The sequence below is a fragment of the Phodopus roborovskii genome, unplaced genomic scaffold, assembly GCF_943737965.1.
Source record: "Phodopus roborovskii unplaced genomic scaffold, PHOROB, whole genome shotgun sequence".
Lineage (NCBI taxonomy): Eukaryota > Metazoa > Chordata > Mammalia > Rodentia > Cricetidae > Phodopus > Phodopus roborovskii.
In genome coordinates, this window is record NW_026125397.1 from 8920081 (window position 1) to 8938151 (window position 18071).

An 18071-nucleotide genomic window follows, 5' to 3' on the forward strand; every position below is an offset into this window, starting at 1 on the left:
ATGCCTTGTAACAACCCACCCAAAAAGGACATAGAAGAAGGAAGCTTTGCTCTTTGCTTGCTTGCCATTGTCCTGTTGCTGAGTCATTTCTTTGCGGTCATTAAAACCAGGTTTGTTGGCATTCCAATGTAGACTGAAGACCAGTAGCTCTCCAAGAATCCTCCAGGACACCAGAGCCTTATTAGGACTGCTCAGACATCCAGCTTCTTGAACTGAGCAACTACAGGAGTCTCTGTTCTCCTTTGTGAGATGACCATTGTTAGACTAACTGGACCAAATCTTGTAAGCCATTCTAATAAAGCCCCCTTTAATATACACATATATTCATATTTATCTATCTCTTTGTGTTCCTTTAGAGAACCCTGATTAATACAATAACCCTCACATAACTCACTTAAAGACTAGCAGATGCAGAATGTACTTTGAAAAACAGGATGATTTAGTAAATCATAGAAATTTTTTTCTTTGCCAACTTCACCGAGTATGTGTGGACTCACTTAAATAAAGTAGAAAGAAAATAATGATATGGTTTGGAAACTGTAACCATGGGATAGATTTTAATGGGTTCCAAAAAGCATCATTACTTTCAGATGACAAAAAAATATAAAATGTCTTCTAACCAGTTTGTTGTATACAATCAAATAACTAGCTCTTGAGGATTACTAACAATACAAATAGACTTTGGAATCATTCCAGATGAGGAAGTTTATTTGAGAAATTACGGTGGGAATAGATGATCCAACTAACTGTGTGTTTAGATAGCACTATACCAAACATCAAACTTAAATTATAATTGGATGCAATGTTTGTTTAGTAAAAGAGGATTTATTCACCTTCACTCTGCTAGTGAAGAGTGGCAGGCTTGGCATTTTACTGCAACTGCAACAACAGCTCAAATCACGTGTGTGCACACTTCCATATGGAGCGTTTCTCCATGGCAGGAAAGGAAGAGACTCTCAGTCCCCATCATTGTTGCTTTAAATTACACTCACCCGAGTTTTAAGATAGGAGAATGTCTGCTCATAAATAATTTCTAATAGACACAAGGTTTTTATAAATCTTTCTAATAGCAAACTGTGCAGTTACTCAGAAATTTGGGTTGCTTTAAACAATAGTTCAAAGAAATGAAATTCAATTGAGACTTAATGTTTATTCAATGACCAGTAAAAGGGTAAATTCCAAATAACTCTTAAATACACTAAGCCATATGTGTATGGCTTGATGTTTATACTGATTATAAAGACTAACCTTTGACTTCAAGAATTTCATTAAAATTTGGCTCTGTTATAAGATTTGTGAATAGAATTTGCTCTGATGACTTTTATTTTTTTTTAAATTCCAAGTGACAGAGTGAATAGACTTAAAAATGCAAGTAGTAGTAATAATAATAATAATAGAAGTTTCGAGCACTGTTTATACTCAACAAAAACTTTCAAATTCTTGAAAAAATATTGTTTTTCAAAATGTAACATGATAGAATGTCAACCTTAAGACCACGAGAAGTTAGAAAATGAGTCTTTTTCAGAGTGTATGCTTCCTAGTCACAGATTGGAGTGTGGTCTGAACTTCCTTAAACACTTATTGATACTTAATTTTTTTGAGATCAGTGTATTCACTTAATTTAAAATTTTTTTCTGAGAATTTTGTTAAATGTATTTTGATTATATTCACCCTCAACACTTTCTGGTAACTACTCCCAGATCCACCCCCAGTTTTTTCCAACCTCCTGGGTTTTTTGTTTGTTTGTTTGGTTGGCTTTTCATGTTTGTTTATTTTTTTAAACCCATCAACTCCAATTTGTATTGACAGTGCACTCCTGGTGTGAGCATGGGTGCTCTCGGAAGAACCACACCTTACATAAAACTAATGCTTCCCCCCCTAGAAGCCATCAACTGCCCATTTCTCCTCACTGGGAGGTGGGAGCTTATGAACACCTTCCCTTTTGCCATATGTAAAGATGGTTCCTATATACTCAGTCAATAATTTAGTGTACCTGAAGAAGGTACACTTTGTTGCCATATTACAGGATTTCTACACTCAGAGTGACTGGCTGGACTGACAGTTACCACTTTTTAAAAATGCCTTTATTTACCATTTCAAACCATGCAGGTTACAGTTTGACTCTCATCTTACCTGGACCTGTTACATTTCACAACACCCCCAAAATACCTACAGCTCAGTTTCAATGATCAGACTATAAAAGCAAAAACAAAACAAACAAACAACAACAACAAAACCCCAAAATTGTTTTAGGCATTGGATAATAAAGTATAAAACTATTATTTCTGAGAAAAGAGAAAGAAATGTCAGTTGAGGCATCTTCCAGGATGGAACACTAAAGAGAAAAATCAAACAAATAAAAGCCCAGCAAAAAACTGAGCTGACAGACAGAGGAATTTATTTTGAAAATCGGAAGAAGCTAGAATTTACAGGAGCAGATCTAATGTGCTCGGAATGGGAGTTTTGCTGTGAGAAGTCTAGAGACATCCAGAGGAATGGTTGAGATTTTGGATGAATGCCAATGTGCACGGGGAAGAAATGGGAGTCTATGGTGGGAGAAAGTAACACATTGAAGACATCTAGGAAGGAACCTTAGATTGTTTAATGTTCTGAGTATAAGCTGGGAGAAATTGTACAATTAATTCTGTTATCAGAAGGGTCAGAGGGTGGCTCACTTGTCCTGGATTTAAGGGTTTTGTTTTGTTGTCACCTTCTCTATGAAAACAAACTTCACGAGGGTCCAAATGATCAGTGAATAAACAGTGTAAAGGACTACAACAAAATATAAAGTCGCCCCAAGCTACTAGGAATAGAAATAAGGCTGGAGGGCTTGTAATGTGATTTGTTCCTTGCTAGAAAACCACACTAATAAAAACATTTTACTATTCACACAATTATATAAGAAAATACAAGAGTCCAAAAATCATGAACATGAGACCAATTACTTTAATAAAGGGACCAAGCTAATTCAATAGAATGCAGTCTTTTCAACAAATGATGTTGGAAAAATTGGATGACCATAACAAAGGGAATTTTATTACCTCAAACTAGATAAAAAATTGATATTAAATGTGGAATGTGAATCTAAATTTAGGAGCTAAAATTGTAAAAATACCACCGGAAAAAAACCTCTATGCTTAGGCAAATACATTCTTCCAAGGCAAAACATAAGAAACAGAAAGGAAGTGATGCACAAAATGTACTTGTCATCTAAAAGTAGGTGAGATACTAAGTAAAAAGCAAATTATATTCTTGGAGTGTGTGTGTGTGTGTGTTAAAGAATGTGTATCTAGAATACACAGAAGCCTCTTTAAATTATTTTATTAATGAAAAACATTCTCAGAGTAAAAGTGAACAAAAGATTTGTAACAACTTCCTAAAAGACTATACCCGAAAGGCAAATAGCTAATTAAATAAGCAACATAATCACCACCATTGTTTAGCATTAAAGAGTTGCAAAAGATAGGAATATACAACCAATTAAATAAAATTAAAATAGAATTTCTGGTGTTGGCAAAGATGTAGAGTATTCTCAAGAGGAATTAAATTTTATGGTTTATGAATATACTGGAGAATCCGACACTAATGTTCATAGCAAAGTTATTAATGAATGTTTCAAACTGCCTATCAAATGTACACAGATTAAACAAGTTACGGTGGAATATACAATGGAATATTATTAAGCAACTAAATAGAACAAACGTGTGATGTTTGCAGTATGACAGATAAACTTCAAAAGCATAACACTAAGGGATGGAAGGCAAATCAAATTTTCTCTCTCAAGACAAGAATAGAAGATGAAGAAATCACTGAACTACGCTGTTAGAAAGCATCACAGTAGTGCCATCATGGGTGAAGGAGGGCTGATTTCAAAGTGGCCCAAGGGATGGCTAATTTGCTGCAATTGTTGGTCAAGGCTTATTGCATCTTAAATAAATGAGTTTTAATCTCATTTAATTCGTGTTCAACAACAAAAAACAAACAAGGAACCAAACAAGCCCCGAATGCCCCATCTTCCTGAAGCTCCTCCTTTTCCTGGGCTTTCTATAGGACTAAGTGTGTGTCCTCTTCCACTTTGTCCATATTAGAGCCTAGAATTCCTTAGGATTTCTCCAGTGTTACCTCCAAATCAGTAGGCTCAGATAAGCTTAGGGTGTCTACACCCTTCAGCCCACACCAAACTCACTGAAGTCACAGGGCTGTGGCCTGTGGAGTCTTTCTTGAATATTTCTAATATCTCTATAGCAGTTTGTGGGCGATTATCCAACGCTGACACTAAGAGTGAGTATTGTTTTGACATTTTCTGTGGTCTATCCATAGGGGAACAGAGGATGAGGGTTTTTTTTTTTTTTTTTGACTCAAGGTAGTTAATTCGACTCCTCAGATTCCTTTTAACCACTTCTTAAAAATAAAACCAAGTTAATATGGCACAATTTTAACAGGATATTGACAGAATAATTTTTCAGTCCCTAATATTTCACAAATACATTTTCTTATGTCTAAGAATGAGATAGTTATTTGGGGTTTTATTATAGACTTATTTTCCCATTCCCGTCTATTTTGTAGACATCGTGGGTTCAATTAATTAGTGTCTCTGGCACAGTGAAGTGGAAATAATGACCAGTGTCTTTAAGATAGTCTTTGGTAATTGTATGTCGTCTTTGGTAATTTTATGTTATTTTGGGATGTGATATTGGATTGAAATGTACAGTTACAGACTTCAGCTGAAGGGAAATTCTATAAGAAAATGATCAGGTGAAAACAGCATTCCACTTACCTTACAGCCGGTGACAATGCTGTGGCCCCAGGTGTTGGGAACACACTCAGAACATTTTTCTCCAATGGTATTGGGAGGGCAAATGCATTGGCCAGTTTTTGGGTCACAATTGTTGCCCAGATGGGAACAGTCACAAGCTTCACAAGGGAAAGGGAGAAAGCAAAAATGAGTCAAAGATTCATAATGCATTAATTGGTTCTTTCCATTTTTTTTAACACTACATTTAGGAATTCTTTATTATTTATACCATAGTACAGTAACTTTCACAAAAGTGTCATGTCATTTAACAATTTAAAAATTTTAGCACTTTTTGCTTTGCCATTAACTTTCAAGAAGGAAAGGATCCCTGTTACCAAATCCTCTCCTATTTATTTTCTACCCAGATACTACAAAGTCTAATATTTTTGTTCATGTGTTTATTTATTGATTTTTAGAAGCCAGATGTTCTTTAATTAGAACAATGAAGGACAACAGTCTCTAGGGGGCAGTGCATTCTGTACTGAGACTGAGGGAGCTTGAGGGCTTCATAGGGCAGAAAAGGGAATTTCAAGGTCTATTCTGCTACAGCTTCAAAGTTATAATCCCAAAGGAACTTGGTATGCTGTCCCTTTTGTCAGGTGCTCCCTAACTACCTGTAGATGCTATCAGTGAGTGACTTACCTGTTCAGGGTTTCTTGACTTACCTGAGGCTTTGAGGTTATCAGCTCTTATTCTAGACCCTAAGAGAGTGCAAAGGGATAGGGACTTGGCGCTCATATGGCTGTTTTCTGCTGAGTAGGGGTGGGGTCAGATTTCTAGGGATTGTCCTAGGGTCTAAAGGGGATTTAGGTAGTATTTATTTCAAGCTTATGAATATTTTCTTTGCTGTAAAAAAATTAACTTTTTTCTTCCTGAGAATGACTTTGCTTTGCTTTTCCATAAAACCAACAAACCCAACATCTTAAATCCAGTACATCTTGTGTGATGTTACAAATAACAGAATATATTCCATATATATATATATATGTATGTATGTATGTATGTATGTATGTGTGTATATATATATATATACACACATACATACATATGGCATTCATTATAAAACTTTCAAAACTTTCAAAGTAGAATTATTTCTATTTCTTTATGACATGATTTACTATTTTAAATCCAAAGATTTTTTTTCTCTCTAGAAATGAACTTGTTCTTGAAGAATTTAAGAATTGGGTTTCAGAAGACCCTCAAAATTAACCATGAGAAGAGATCCTTGCCACTTAGTGTGTAGACTTGATTCAACTTCTAAGAATACAGTTATGCAATACTCGATTTAAAAGAAATTATTAAAAGAAAATAAATACCAAATTCTTTTAATTCAGTTTGAAGATCAGCTTTTACTTGGTTAGCTGATGGTTAAATCACTTTAATTGAGTCTATTTAGGTATTTGATTAAGTTAAATTTTAATTATCATTACTCAAAGGATTTCATACCAGCTGTGAATGTTTAGCACTATGATTGACAGAGTAAGTTCCAAATAAATGCCAGTGGTTATTATCTTTGCTATTGTTATTGTTTTTGCTAATGCTAAGAGGATGAATTTATTTATATATGCCATTCATTAAGAAAAAAAATATCAATATGTTGGAATCTATGTACTAAGAAACACGTTGGGCCAGTTTGAATCATTGTTTGGAAATAGAAATTCTCCAGGTAGAACTTCAGTGTAATCGTAAGACAGGAAAACTTGAGCTATGACTTAAAGTTTTCTCTGTGAAAGCACAATGTATTCTATAAGTAACACTGTTAATAAAGACAGTGGTTAGAATTGCACAATACTGGTATTCAGCCATCACTCTAAAGCCATATTAACATGATCCTACAAATCCTCATGATATAGATATTATTGATATCCTAAGGTAAAAGACCAATGTTGCAGAAAGAAAGCATAGTCAAATCACACATCTAATGTCATAAAGCTAGTTATTTATGAAACCACTAGATACATATAGGCTATTTGGTGTGAGAAATAATACTCTTTTCTTTTGTATTTTTATTAACTAATTAATTAATTCCCAACCTGACCCTCTTCTCCCTCTTCTTCTTCCATTCTTTCCCCCAAACTTGCCCTCCCCACCCCATCCATTCCTCCTCCATTCTATTCACAAAAGGGCAGGCCACCCATGGATATCAGCCAGCCATGATATAGCAAGTTGCAATGAGACTAGGCACCTCCTCTCCTATCAAGGCTGCATGAAGCAAACCAGTAGGAGGGAAGGTTCCTAAGAGCAGGCCACAGAGTCAGAGAAAGCCCCTGCTGCCACTGTTGGGAGTCACACAATGAGACCAAGCTACACAACTATGACATATGTGCAGAGGGCCTAAGTCAGTCCAATGGCAGTTCAGTCTATGTGAGCTCCTACAAGCCAAAGTTAATTGATTCTGTGGGTTTTTTTGTGTCATCCTTGGCCCCTCTGGGTCCCATAATCCTTCTTCCCCTTCTTCCATAGGATTCCCCAAGGTCTTCTAAATGTTTGGCTGTGGGTCTCTGCATCTGTTTTCATCAGTAGATGGGTACTCTCTAATGACAACTGGGGTGTGCAATGATCTATGAGTATTGCAGAATATTATCACGAATCATTTAATTGATTCCCCCCCAGTCATGTTTGGTTCTATCCCAGGTCTTTGTGCTGTTCAGGCTCTGGGTCCTGGCACTCCAGGCAGTATCAGGAGTGGGCTCCTTCTTATGTATGTGTCTCAAGCTGTGCCAGTCATTGGTTGGCCACTCCCACAATTAACCCCAGCATATCTTGTAGGCAGGACAAATTGTAGGTCAAAATTTTTGTGGTCCCTCCACTGGAAATCTTGTCTGGTTACAGGACAAGGCTGGTTCAGGTTATAAAATATCATCCTGTGTGAGGTAACCCAGACCCAGAAAGATAAATATGGTGTGTACTCACTTACAGATGGATATTGGCTATTAAAAAGGATAGCCATGCTCTAATCCACAGACATAAAGAAGCTAAGTAACAAGGAAGGCTCAAAGAGGATCACATGAATCTCACTGTAAAAGGGAAATCAAAAAGACATCACAGGTGGACTGGGAGTGGTCTGGATGGGGGTGAGGATGAGAAAAGGAGGGATCAGATTAGGGAAGGTTGGAGGGAGAGAGTCCTGGGAAAGATAACTAAAATCAGAGGCACCTCTAGGATGAGCTAGAAACCTAGTGCAGTGGAAACTCCCAGGAATCCATCAGGGTGATGGCTTCAGCCAAGTCTCTTAGCAAGAAGGGATACAGAACATGAGGAATATTCTTAATTTGTAAAGAGTGCTGTGGAATATAAAGAGAAAATCTCAGCAAGATGAACAGCATCATTCATTTCTCTTCTCCTGGACTTCAGACACATTGTTACCAGCTTGTTCTGTACTTCTGACACTATGCCCACTTTGACAGGTTAGAATATAAACTCAATCTATACACAAACAAACAAAAAAAAAAACCTTCCCTGTCTTAAGTTCCGATTATCATCTTTTGGCATGAAAAAAAAAACTATCTTATATACAGTTATAATCTTACCCAGTGTGATTTTTTACTTCTCTCTCTTCTGTTTCTCTGAATTGCAATGCAATTAAGTTTGCAGTTTGGCCCTTTATAATTTTAATTATTATTATTTTTATTAAAACTTTTTTCTAGTAGATTTCATTGAATATATAATAAGCCCTGTGCTGGATAGTATTTGTCAACTTCATATAAGATAAGATTATTTGGGAAGAGAGAACCTCAACTGAGAAAATGCTTATAGACTGGCCTGCATGCAAGCCTGTGAGGAATTTTCTTGATGGATGATTGATGTGGGTGGGCCCCATCTCAACACTCATGCTGCCTCCCTTTTTCAGTCGTCCTGAGATCAGACCGTGCAGTCCATGAGGAGCAAAGCACTAAAAAATATTACTCCATGGCCTCTGCATCAGCTCCTGCCTTCTGATTCCCACCTTGAGCTCCTGTCTAGACTTCTCTTAGTGATGGGGTGTGACCTAAGTATTGTAAGCTGAAATAAACCCTTTCTTCTACAAGTTGCTTTTGATCAATATGTTTTATCAAAGCAATAGAATTCCTGACTTATATAGCTCTGCTTTAATTCATATCATGTTAAAATTTTTATGAGAATCACACTTAAAGATCAGAATATTTTTAAGTGGTTCTTTATAATTTTAGTGCTTACAGATATTAGCTTGGAGATCACACAGGTTTAAGGAGATCTCCATCACATCACAAATGTCTCAAAATGACTTTCTTTGATGAAAACCACTTTCTTTGATAAAAACTATATGCTTAAAATTCAGGAGATGCTCTGAAAGATACTGGTACTTTAGAATATTATTTCTATTCTCACATGAATGATAACATTTTAAAAGCTTGCCATGGTGCTGAGAACACATTACAGCAGCAATATCTGTCAGTCAGTGAACATAGTAAAAAAAGGTGCAGTTCATTTTTGTGGTTGTTGGAATGCCACCAATTTCAAATTAATGTTCTATAAATAAAAGCTAATTTCAGTCTATACTTTCACTCCAAGTGTGATGTGTGTGTGTGTGTGTGTGTGTGTGTGTGTGTGTGTGTGTGTGTATGTATGTATGTGTGTGTGTGTGTGTTTAGTTCATGATCTGTGTGAAATCTCTGGCTGGACATAGGACAATCGCTCTTTCAGGAAATCTTGTCGAATATTACAACCTGCATTCTCCCATGAACTAAATAACAAGATCCAGCTTGTTTCTCATCCAGAATGTAAAGCCTTCTAAGTCATCTTTGATACAAGCATGGTTTTTGTATCAGACAAACAAACAACAGCTACAAAAAAAAAAAAAAAAGACAAAAGAAAACCCTTCCTTAATTCTTGTATCCATTTGTGGTAGGAGAAATTGAGATGTCTTCCTTTGAAAGGGACACTAAAACAACACTGACAATTTGAGTTTTCAAGTTTTCAAGTCCATGGGAATGGAGGATACAGACAAGGGATCACCTCTGCATTGGGATCTGCTTGTGTTTGCTCAATATCTGAAAGCATAGTTACAGGCAGGTAGTGTTTCCAATTGCTCTGTGTTCCATGTGTCAAATGTTTCAAATTAACATATTCATTACTTTAAATATTCCTCATTACATATTTGCTTTCGACATGCATTTCCATGCATTTCCTTTAACAGAGCAAACTGTTACAAGAGCCAGGAGTATAAAATCCAAGAACGAATGCACAGTAAAGTAGTCTCGTTTACAAACCTGTACAGCCTCCTTCTTGGAAGTTGAAGTAGCCATGGGCACAGCGGTCACATTTCTTCCCTGCTACTCCAGACTGGCACCAGCACTGCCCACTCTCTTCACAGTCAAATGATTTGGACCCAAAAGAATTGCAGTTGCAGGGAACACACCCCCTTCCCAATTGCAGACCAAAGGTTTCAGGCTGGCACGGAAAAGAAAAGAAAATATAAATTTCAGCAACGAACTCATATGGAAGCAAGAAGCAAGAAATCTAGAGAGCAGTTGGCAGTGAGGAACACAGGGCTCAGCAGGCTGACAACTGTCTATTATTCAGAAGATTTTTCCATGTTAACAAAGGGAAAAGCATAGTTACTTTGAAATGTCATAAAAATTAACTATCAAAATAGACATCATGTTTCCATCTTATAGTTTCATAAGCCTTTCTATGATCTTCCATGGTTCTAATAGCAATGTAAAATAGATTATGCATGACCTTAAAAATTTACTCACCTTACTGTTAATATACTAAAGTAATTACTTTAAGTGTGGTTTAAATGATTTCAATATTATTGAGCAGTGTTCTAGTCATCAAAACCGGTTTGTGAGAAAATATTATGCATGAGATAAGAAAGGTAAGGCCAGCCCTTTCATTCGAGTTTGAAGCTATAAATCCTGCATCTACCTGTACTACATCATCTTCTTAGCCAGGCTTGCATTACCATCTGTGAAGAGTTTCTTGAAATACATGTTACCAGGCCCAGGGTAACTATGATTAAAAATACTGGTGGATTCAGAAATCATCACTACTATTAGAAAAATGAGAACCATATATCATACTTAAAGCACACCACTTTTCTTTTTATAAATATAAAATATGTCACATTATTATGGCATTTTAATCTAGAAATTACTCTCCATAATTGCTTCTTTGTCAAAATAATTTGTATTTTGGAAAATTAGACTTCATAATTACTTCTTGGTAAAAATTAATCTTGCCATTTATTGGGAATCACCAAAAGAGAAATGAATAAGATTCATTATATTTTTAATATTATTGTTAGCAGTATTAGAAATAAATTTGAGAAATTAAAATTATAATGGGAATTAGACTTAATATGACTAGCTAAGAATAGTTGTATTGTTTAAAAGGTACAATGAATTGATTGAATGTGATAATCATGTTAATTTTTATAGCTGGCTTTATTTTAAGTTCTAGTTATAATTCAGATTTCATCCTATTAAAGTAGGAAGTATGTAAGCAGTAACAACAATGAATATATATATAGCTAAAACAAATTTTATCATAAAATATCATTTCAATGTAAAATCCTTGACCTTAGAGAGATTATCAGATATTAGAACAATGACTAAATAACAATCATGCTCATTACAAATTGTTTATCATAGACTGTAATTATGGTGACACTCAAATCTTCAGTGTTAGAGAATGAACTGAATAAATTAAATTACAGTACATTCATGTTATAAAATGAGAGGCAATTAAGTAAAATCTATTTTGAAGCAATTTTAATGACAGGAATACATTTATGATCCAACACCAATAAAAATTCTAAAAAGCAGCATACACATTGTCTAGGCTGTGATTCCAATTACATAATGCACAATGACACACACATACACATTCAAATACACACACATACATATCCATATACATGCACACAGACACAGACACACACATGGAAATGCACTCACACACACACACAGAGAGAGAGAGAGAGGGAGGGAGGGAGAGAGAGAGAGAAATACAGAGACACACATAGATACACATGGATTCCAAAAGAGTCTAGATGATAATGTGCTTGTTTTTAATCAAAGCAGAAACTTATATTTCATGTGCCTTTGTTATTAATATTGAGTGTTTGCTGTATACACACAATAAAAGTCAGAACAGGTATTCTGTGGAGATGGAGTAGTTCCCATGGGCTGGTCTCCTTCCACTGTGAGTGGAAGCTGGAAGCAGGGTGTCAGTTTTCATAGCAGCCATCTTCCTGGCCCACCAGACTTACATTTTTTTAAGCATCTGATTATAGGTATAAAACTTTCCATCTGTCATTGTATTATAACTTCCTTTATATACTTAGCTTGACTGTAAACACAGGACTTTACAATCATCTTTATTTTCTGAATTGTCCACATTTAGCAAATATGCACATGCATATGCAGATATGCACATTCCTTTAATGGACAAATCAAACATATATATATAATGGATTTCTAAGTCACAGTTGTCACTAAAAAATTCCAAAGGAAATATAGAAACAAAGTGTTGCTATAATCTTTTTCTAAAATTTATATAATATAGTTTAAAAAAACTGAATTACACCCAAATAAAGCTACCAAACTTCATAATAAAATAATAAAAGTTTAATAACTTTGGTACTCACAATTCCATTCCCGAGTTCAAAGAAAACCCTTTCTAATAAATAAATCTAAGGAACAAACAGTTCTAGTCTGTAACTGAGATTACATGGACAGTCAGATACAGGAAAGGGTTTTCTTCCTGGTCCCACTGGAGGACTGATGACTCCACCATTAACTCTCACTTGGGGCGGTAACAAATGCTTATTGCTGCCTATGTGCCAAGCACGGCTCTCCAACTCTAACAAATATGAACTCCCAGGACAACCCTCTCAGATGGCTATAGCTACTAACCCCTTTTTACATAGTGATGCAACAGAGGCAAATAAAAGTGAAATCTGAGGGTCACCACTGAGACAATCAATCAATCGGTCAGTCAGTTTCCCAAATCAGTGAGCCTGGCTTCAGAATCTACACTTCATTTTTCAAGAGTTATTTTTAATGGTATGTACTCTGTGTGTGTGTGTGTGTGTGTGTGTGTGTGTGTGTGCGTGTGTATGTGTGTCTGTCTCTGCGTATGTGTCTGTATGTATGTGTCTATGTGTGTATGTGTATATGTGCAGGTGCATGTGTGTCTATGAGTGTATGTGCCTGTTTGTATGTGTGTGTATCTGTGTATGTGTAGTTCTGTGTGTATATGTCTATTTGTATGTGTGTGTATGTGTACATACGCATGCGTGCAAATGCTGGGGATTCCAGAAGAGGGTGGTTGATACACTAGAACTATGGTTACAGGTAGCTGGCTGTCAGCCATCCAATGGGGGAGAAAATTTCAAAAGTGGTAAGTTTTCCTTACTTTGTGTCTGTTGTACATTTAAAGAGTGAGTATGTGTTTGTTCTGTGCTTGGAGTGCACATGAGCAAAATGTTAGCTAAAATGAAATGTCAGGCTTATGTTACTTTAATGCTCTTAATTCTCCAGAAAAAGTCACTTTTGATACCTTGAGCTCCCTTAAACTAAATTTTTATTTGGTTTGTCTATAGACATCCTTTTAAAAATATCTCATTTTATGTGTATGTCTTTTGCTTGAATGTATGTGTGTACTACATTGATGCCTGATGCCTGCAGAGGCCAGGTATTGGACCCTTTGGAACTGCAGTTGCAGATGATTGTGAGTTAGGTGTTGGATACCAAAGCTGGGTCCTATGGAAGAGCAGTAAATGCTTGTAACCAGTAAGCCATCTCTCCACTCCCCACAGTGATGTTCAACAGAAACTTATGCACTTAAATGCAATTTTAAAAGGATAAAAACATCAATTTTTAAAAGGCAAGGCTTTAGTCACGCATTGTAACTTCTGCATTTGCAGTTTGCACACTTAAAGACCAGGTTGCACATTTAGCGACTAAAATTATTTGGTAAAAGCTTTGCGAGCCACTTCGGCTACAGCCCAGGAACACAGCATGCCCACACAGCCATGCAGTGCCTACCGGCACAGGAGTCCAATAGGTTCCCCTGGGGCACCCGCTGGAACTGCTGGAACCCCACCTCCGAGGAGACCCCAGCACCCGCTGCACTCTGTGTGGCTGTTCTTCAGGATGATGCACCTGCCTGCTGAGGTCGCACTGTTTCCCTACAAAGCCTGATTTACAGACACATCTTCCTGTCATATCACACTGCGGTGACACAGAGCCCAGGGGACTGCAGTCACATAGCTCACAGAATTGCTTCGCTGAGTCCCACCACGTACTGAGCTTTAAAACCCAACAGAAGAAAAACAAGGAAACAAAGCAGAATGAACATATGGTATTATTCAAGAGATTGAAGCAGGGGTACTTTGAAACTTTCTACTAAAGGCCCGTCTGATGTCTGAAAATTACATGTTTGTTGTGAATAAGAAAATGTATCTACGTGACAGGATCCAAAATTGACAGGGTCTCCTAAAAGAATCTCAATGCAGGGCAGGACCATCACTACAAACTGATACTGAAAACAACATTCCAATGGACGGGATATTCCATTTTAGCCAACTGATGTTTCTAAAAGTATATTGATATTTCTTTTTTCACTACCATGAATGGTTATCCACTGAAGCTAACTTTTAAATGACAGAACTTAAAATGTGTTTATGGGGTGGGGTTGGTTGGGAGCAAAAGGAGTTGCACATTGTAACCTCCTCCAAGGTAAATTATTTTACTCCCCACCGACTAGAATTAGATTTGTTATTTGTCGAGTAAATAATTATATTACAGCAATTATTATACAAATTTGCATGTAGGAACACAGGCCAACTGCAATGTATAGTAAATTTTGTTTTTGTTGAGAAAATGTTACATAGAGTACAAATACAGTAAATAATTCCGAATCCTATCTTCAACTTGAACATGGAATCCATCATGGAAAGGAAATGAGGGTGGTACTTACCTTACACTCATCACAACGCCTCCCCTGCACATTGGGTCTGCATTCACACTGCCCGGTTCTAGTGTCACATATCTCTGAGAAAGAGCCATTGGTGTTACAATGGCAGGCTGCAAAGACAGGATGTATGGCAAATGAAAGTGTGGCCCTACAGATCGAGTAGCTCTTATCTGAAATACTTGTGACCAGCAGCATCTCAGGCATAAGATATATCTTAAGATTTGGAATATTTGCACAGGCTTCTGTGGATGAACATCCCTAATCTAAAAATCTGAGACTCAAAGTGCTGCAAATAAGTACGGGATCCTCTGGGAACATCAACACCTGGGTTCAGTGTTAGGATGTCTTCTAGTGACCTGAGTACTCTTTCAGACATTCTGTTATGTAATCACTGTGACATCTCTACATTATTAAAAACATTGCTGACATATGCGTCGCACATCACATCACTAAAACACAATTGTTAAATATACAATGTCACAGGCTTAGTAAGTGTTATGGCAGGTCCAGGAATCTGCTTGAGTCATGGAGTCCTTGTTTCCTGGCTCAAAGCTATTTTACCTCTTCAAAGACACACTGGGTAACAGCTATTTATTATAATCACATATATAAAATACATACCCCTGAAAAGTTGAGGCAAATTGAAGAAATTTTCAATATCAATCATGCTATTGATATAACAATAATGTCATTTTAAACATATTTTCAATATGATGTTTATTTACTATGTGCCAGTTTTTGACCTAACTTCTAATAATAATAATGAATATAAATGAATATATATATATCATAAAAGGTATATATATACATATACCTTTTATGGTATAAATGCACATAATAAAATGAAAACATTACTTCAAATCTATTAGGAACTTAACATTATAATTGCTAAAATTCACTTATATTTTTTTATATGTTTTAATTTCATCTCCAAATGTAGAAAACACACTGGCTTTAGTTACTTCTCTATCACTTTTGTATTAGAAAAATTTTACAAAGTTATTCTGAAACATGTAATAACTGAATAACCCTAAAAACTATTTTACAGAGGTAGTAATTAATGGCTTACTATGCTTTTAGCGAGCATGTTTTAATGGTATACATAATTGCACTGATACCAGAATAATGTTGTGGGGAGAAGATGACATGGGATTTATTCATACATGTCTTTTGCAAATATGGTACAACACCACAGTTTATAAATACATTAAAATAGCTACCCTGTCATCTTCTGGTTCTATCCTGCTCACTTGCCTCCAGATTCTACTTCTCTTAAACATTTTTTCTAAAATTTTCTTGGTTCCCTTCCATCAAAACTTGGTCTTCAGTGTCTACTAACTTGAGGCCACACTAAGAAACTGGCCCAGCCTATTGACCATGTCTTTTCCTTGTCAAGAGCCCAAAGATAGTCTACAGGTGAAGTGTAAGAGCAAGTACAGAAAATGTATTATTATTAAAAATTTGTTTTCTTGTGTACATGAGAATTGCTCTGCATATTGTAACTTTACATAAATTTATTGTGCATGCTATATATAAGCTTTGCAAATTTCAAATTGTTTAGGATCACTAACTCCCTCTTTTAGAAGTAGGAACTACAAAATTAAATTTACCATAAAGATAGTGGTAACTTATTAATGTCATCTAAAAATAACAAGAGCAATAGATTTTGTAAGTATCTATAGAGAAACAGGACATTCATGTAATTTATCTTGACAAAAATACTTTTTTTAATCCAGAAATCTTGTGTGTGAGTGTGTGTGTGTGTGTGTGTGTGTGTGTGTGTGTGTGTGTGTGTTTTAAGATGGTTTCATTATGTAGCCCAAGTTGGCCTCCATCTCTGTGATCCTCCTGGCTCAGCTGAATTCGGTGATTAGAGTGCTTAGCACCACAAATTATCAACTTGTTTTGGGTAAGAGCTTACTGTCTATGTGTAGAGAAGATATTATAACCCTGAAAAATATAAAAATATTCACTAAATTATTTTATAGATGTTAAATCAAGTAATATACTGAAGAGCCTTGAAAATCACAGCTAGACCTATACTTCATGGCAAGTCATTCATTTTATTTTGGCGGTTCCTATTCTCATATTTTCCTCTGTTGTCATAGGATTTCATGCCACAGGTTATAATAAAACAACTGGAATGTCTAGCCTTGCGGAGGGAGTTATTACATGAAATGGATAATTAGACCTAGAATTAGTGAGCCACTAATATACACAATTGCCACAGGGACCACTTCCAAAGATTGACAATGGCAGCCACCTCCATCATTAAGTGCTCACTACACCCCCTGTATATGCTACATCCATTAATCCTCAAAGAAAATTCATGACCCTTTGGATATGAGGAAACCATTCCTAGAGTCCCACAGCTAGAGACTAAAACTCTTAAGTGTTCTGCATGAAAATAAGATGTACTTGTGTTCCTTGATATTTCACAGAAATGCCAAATTCCACAGTGTTTAAAGTCAATCTGGTCTTGCGGGAAATTTTGTTGAGAAAGTCAGTTTGTGATTTTAACAAATGGCAGTTGCTCCAGAGAGTGAATTGCTTTGACTTAACAAATTGTCATCCTGAAAGGACAAAAAGCTAACACCCAGATTCTCCATTTAGGAGAGAAACATCTTTTCCTGAAAGAGGGTCACTGCTGTTTGCAGCAGAGGTAACAGGAGGAGATTCCTGTGGTGCCTCCAATTCCATAGGTCCTGGGACCCACCTCAGCATCGAGTCTCTGCTTACCACATTAATTCAGCAGAAATGAACTGTTGTTGGTCTTAAAGCTTTCTTCCTAAGGACTTTACTGGTGAAGTGGATAACCGCCAATAAGCTCCAGAACACTGAGTAACATTCTACAAGTAATTCTGGCACAAGAATTAATTACTCAACTATCACATACCAGTGTGTGAAATCATTGTCATGTTTTTGCACTTGTGAGGAAATTACAAAAACTGTAATGTCTTCATATAAAATCAAAAGCAATTAACACCCACTGACAGGTACCATGAAATAATATGGACAGGTGAATTTATTTCAATCAAATGACTAAGTTGATACTAATGGGAAAGTCCAAATAGACTATCATTTCTAATTTCTTCTTTTTCTGTTACAGATTTAAGTTCATTTAAAAAGTTTCATTGCGTATGGGAGTGTAAACATGTGTATAACCTGAAAATCAACAACAGCATTATAATATATTTTAAAGGGTTTATTCTGTTCATTACTACAAAGAAATATTTTGGAACACGCAAACTTCATGTCTTCCCTGAGCATTCATCATCCATGTATTACAGATAATTTCCTAGTCTCCAATCCCCACTCAAGAACTTATCAG

The 18071-nt window shown here is 36.1% G+C and overlaps 1 protein-coding gene across 1 annotated transcript in view; it reads right to left on the bottom strand.

The window, feature by feature from the left end:
• The window catches only part of Lama2 (laminin subunit alpha 2), a 564428-nt gene that overhangs the window by 190713 nt on the left and 355644 nt on the right, over positions 1-18071 (bottom strand). The window contains 3 exon segments of the mRNA XM_051175465.1: positions 4778-4914; positions 10024-10204; positions 14744-14850. Coding sequence (XP_051031422.1) covers positions 4778-4914; positions 10024-10204; positions 14744-14850 — 425 coding nt within the window.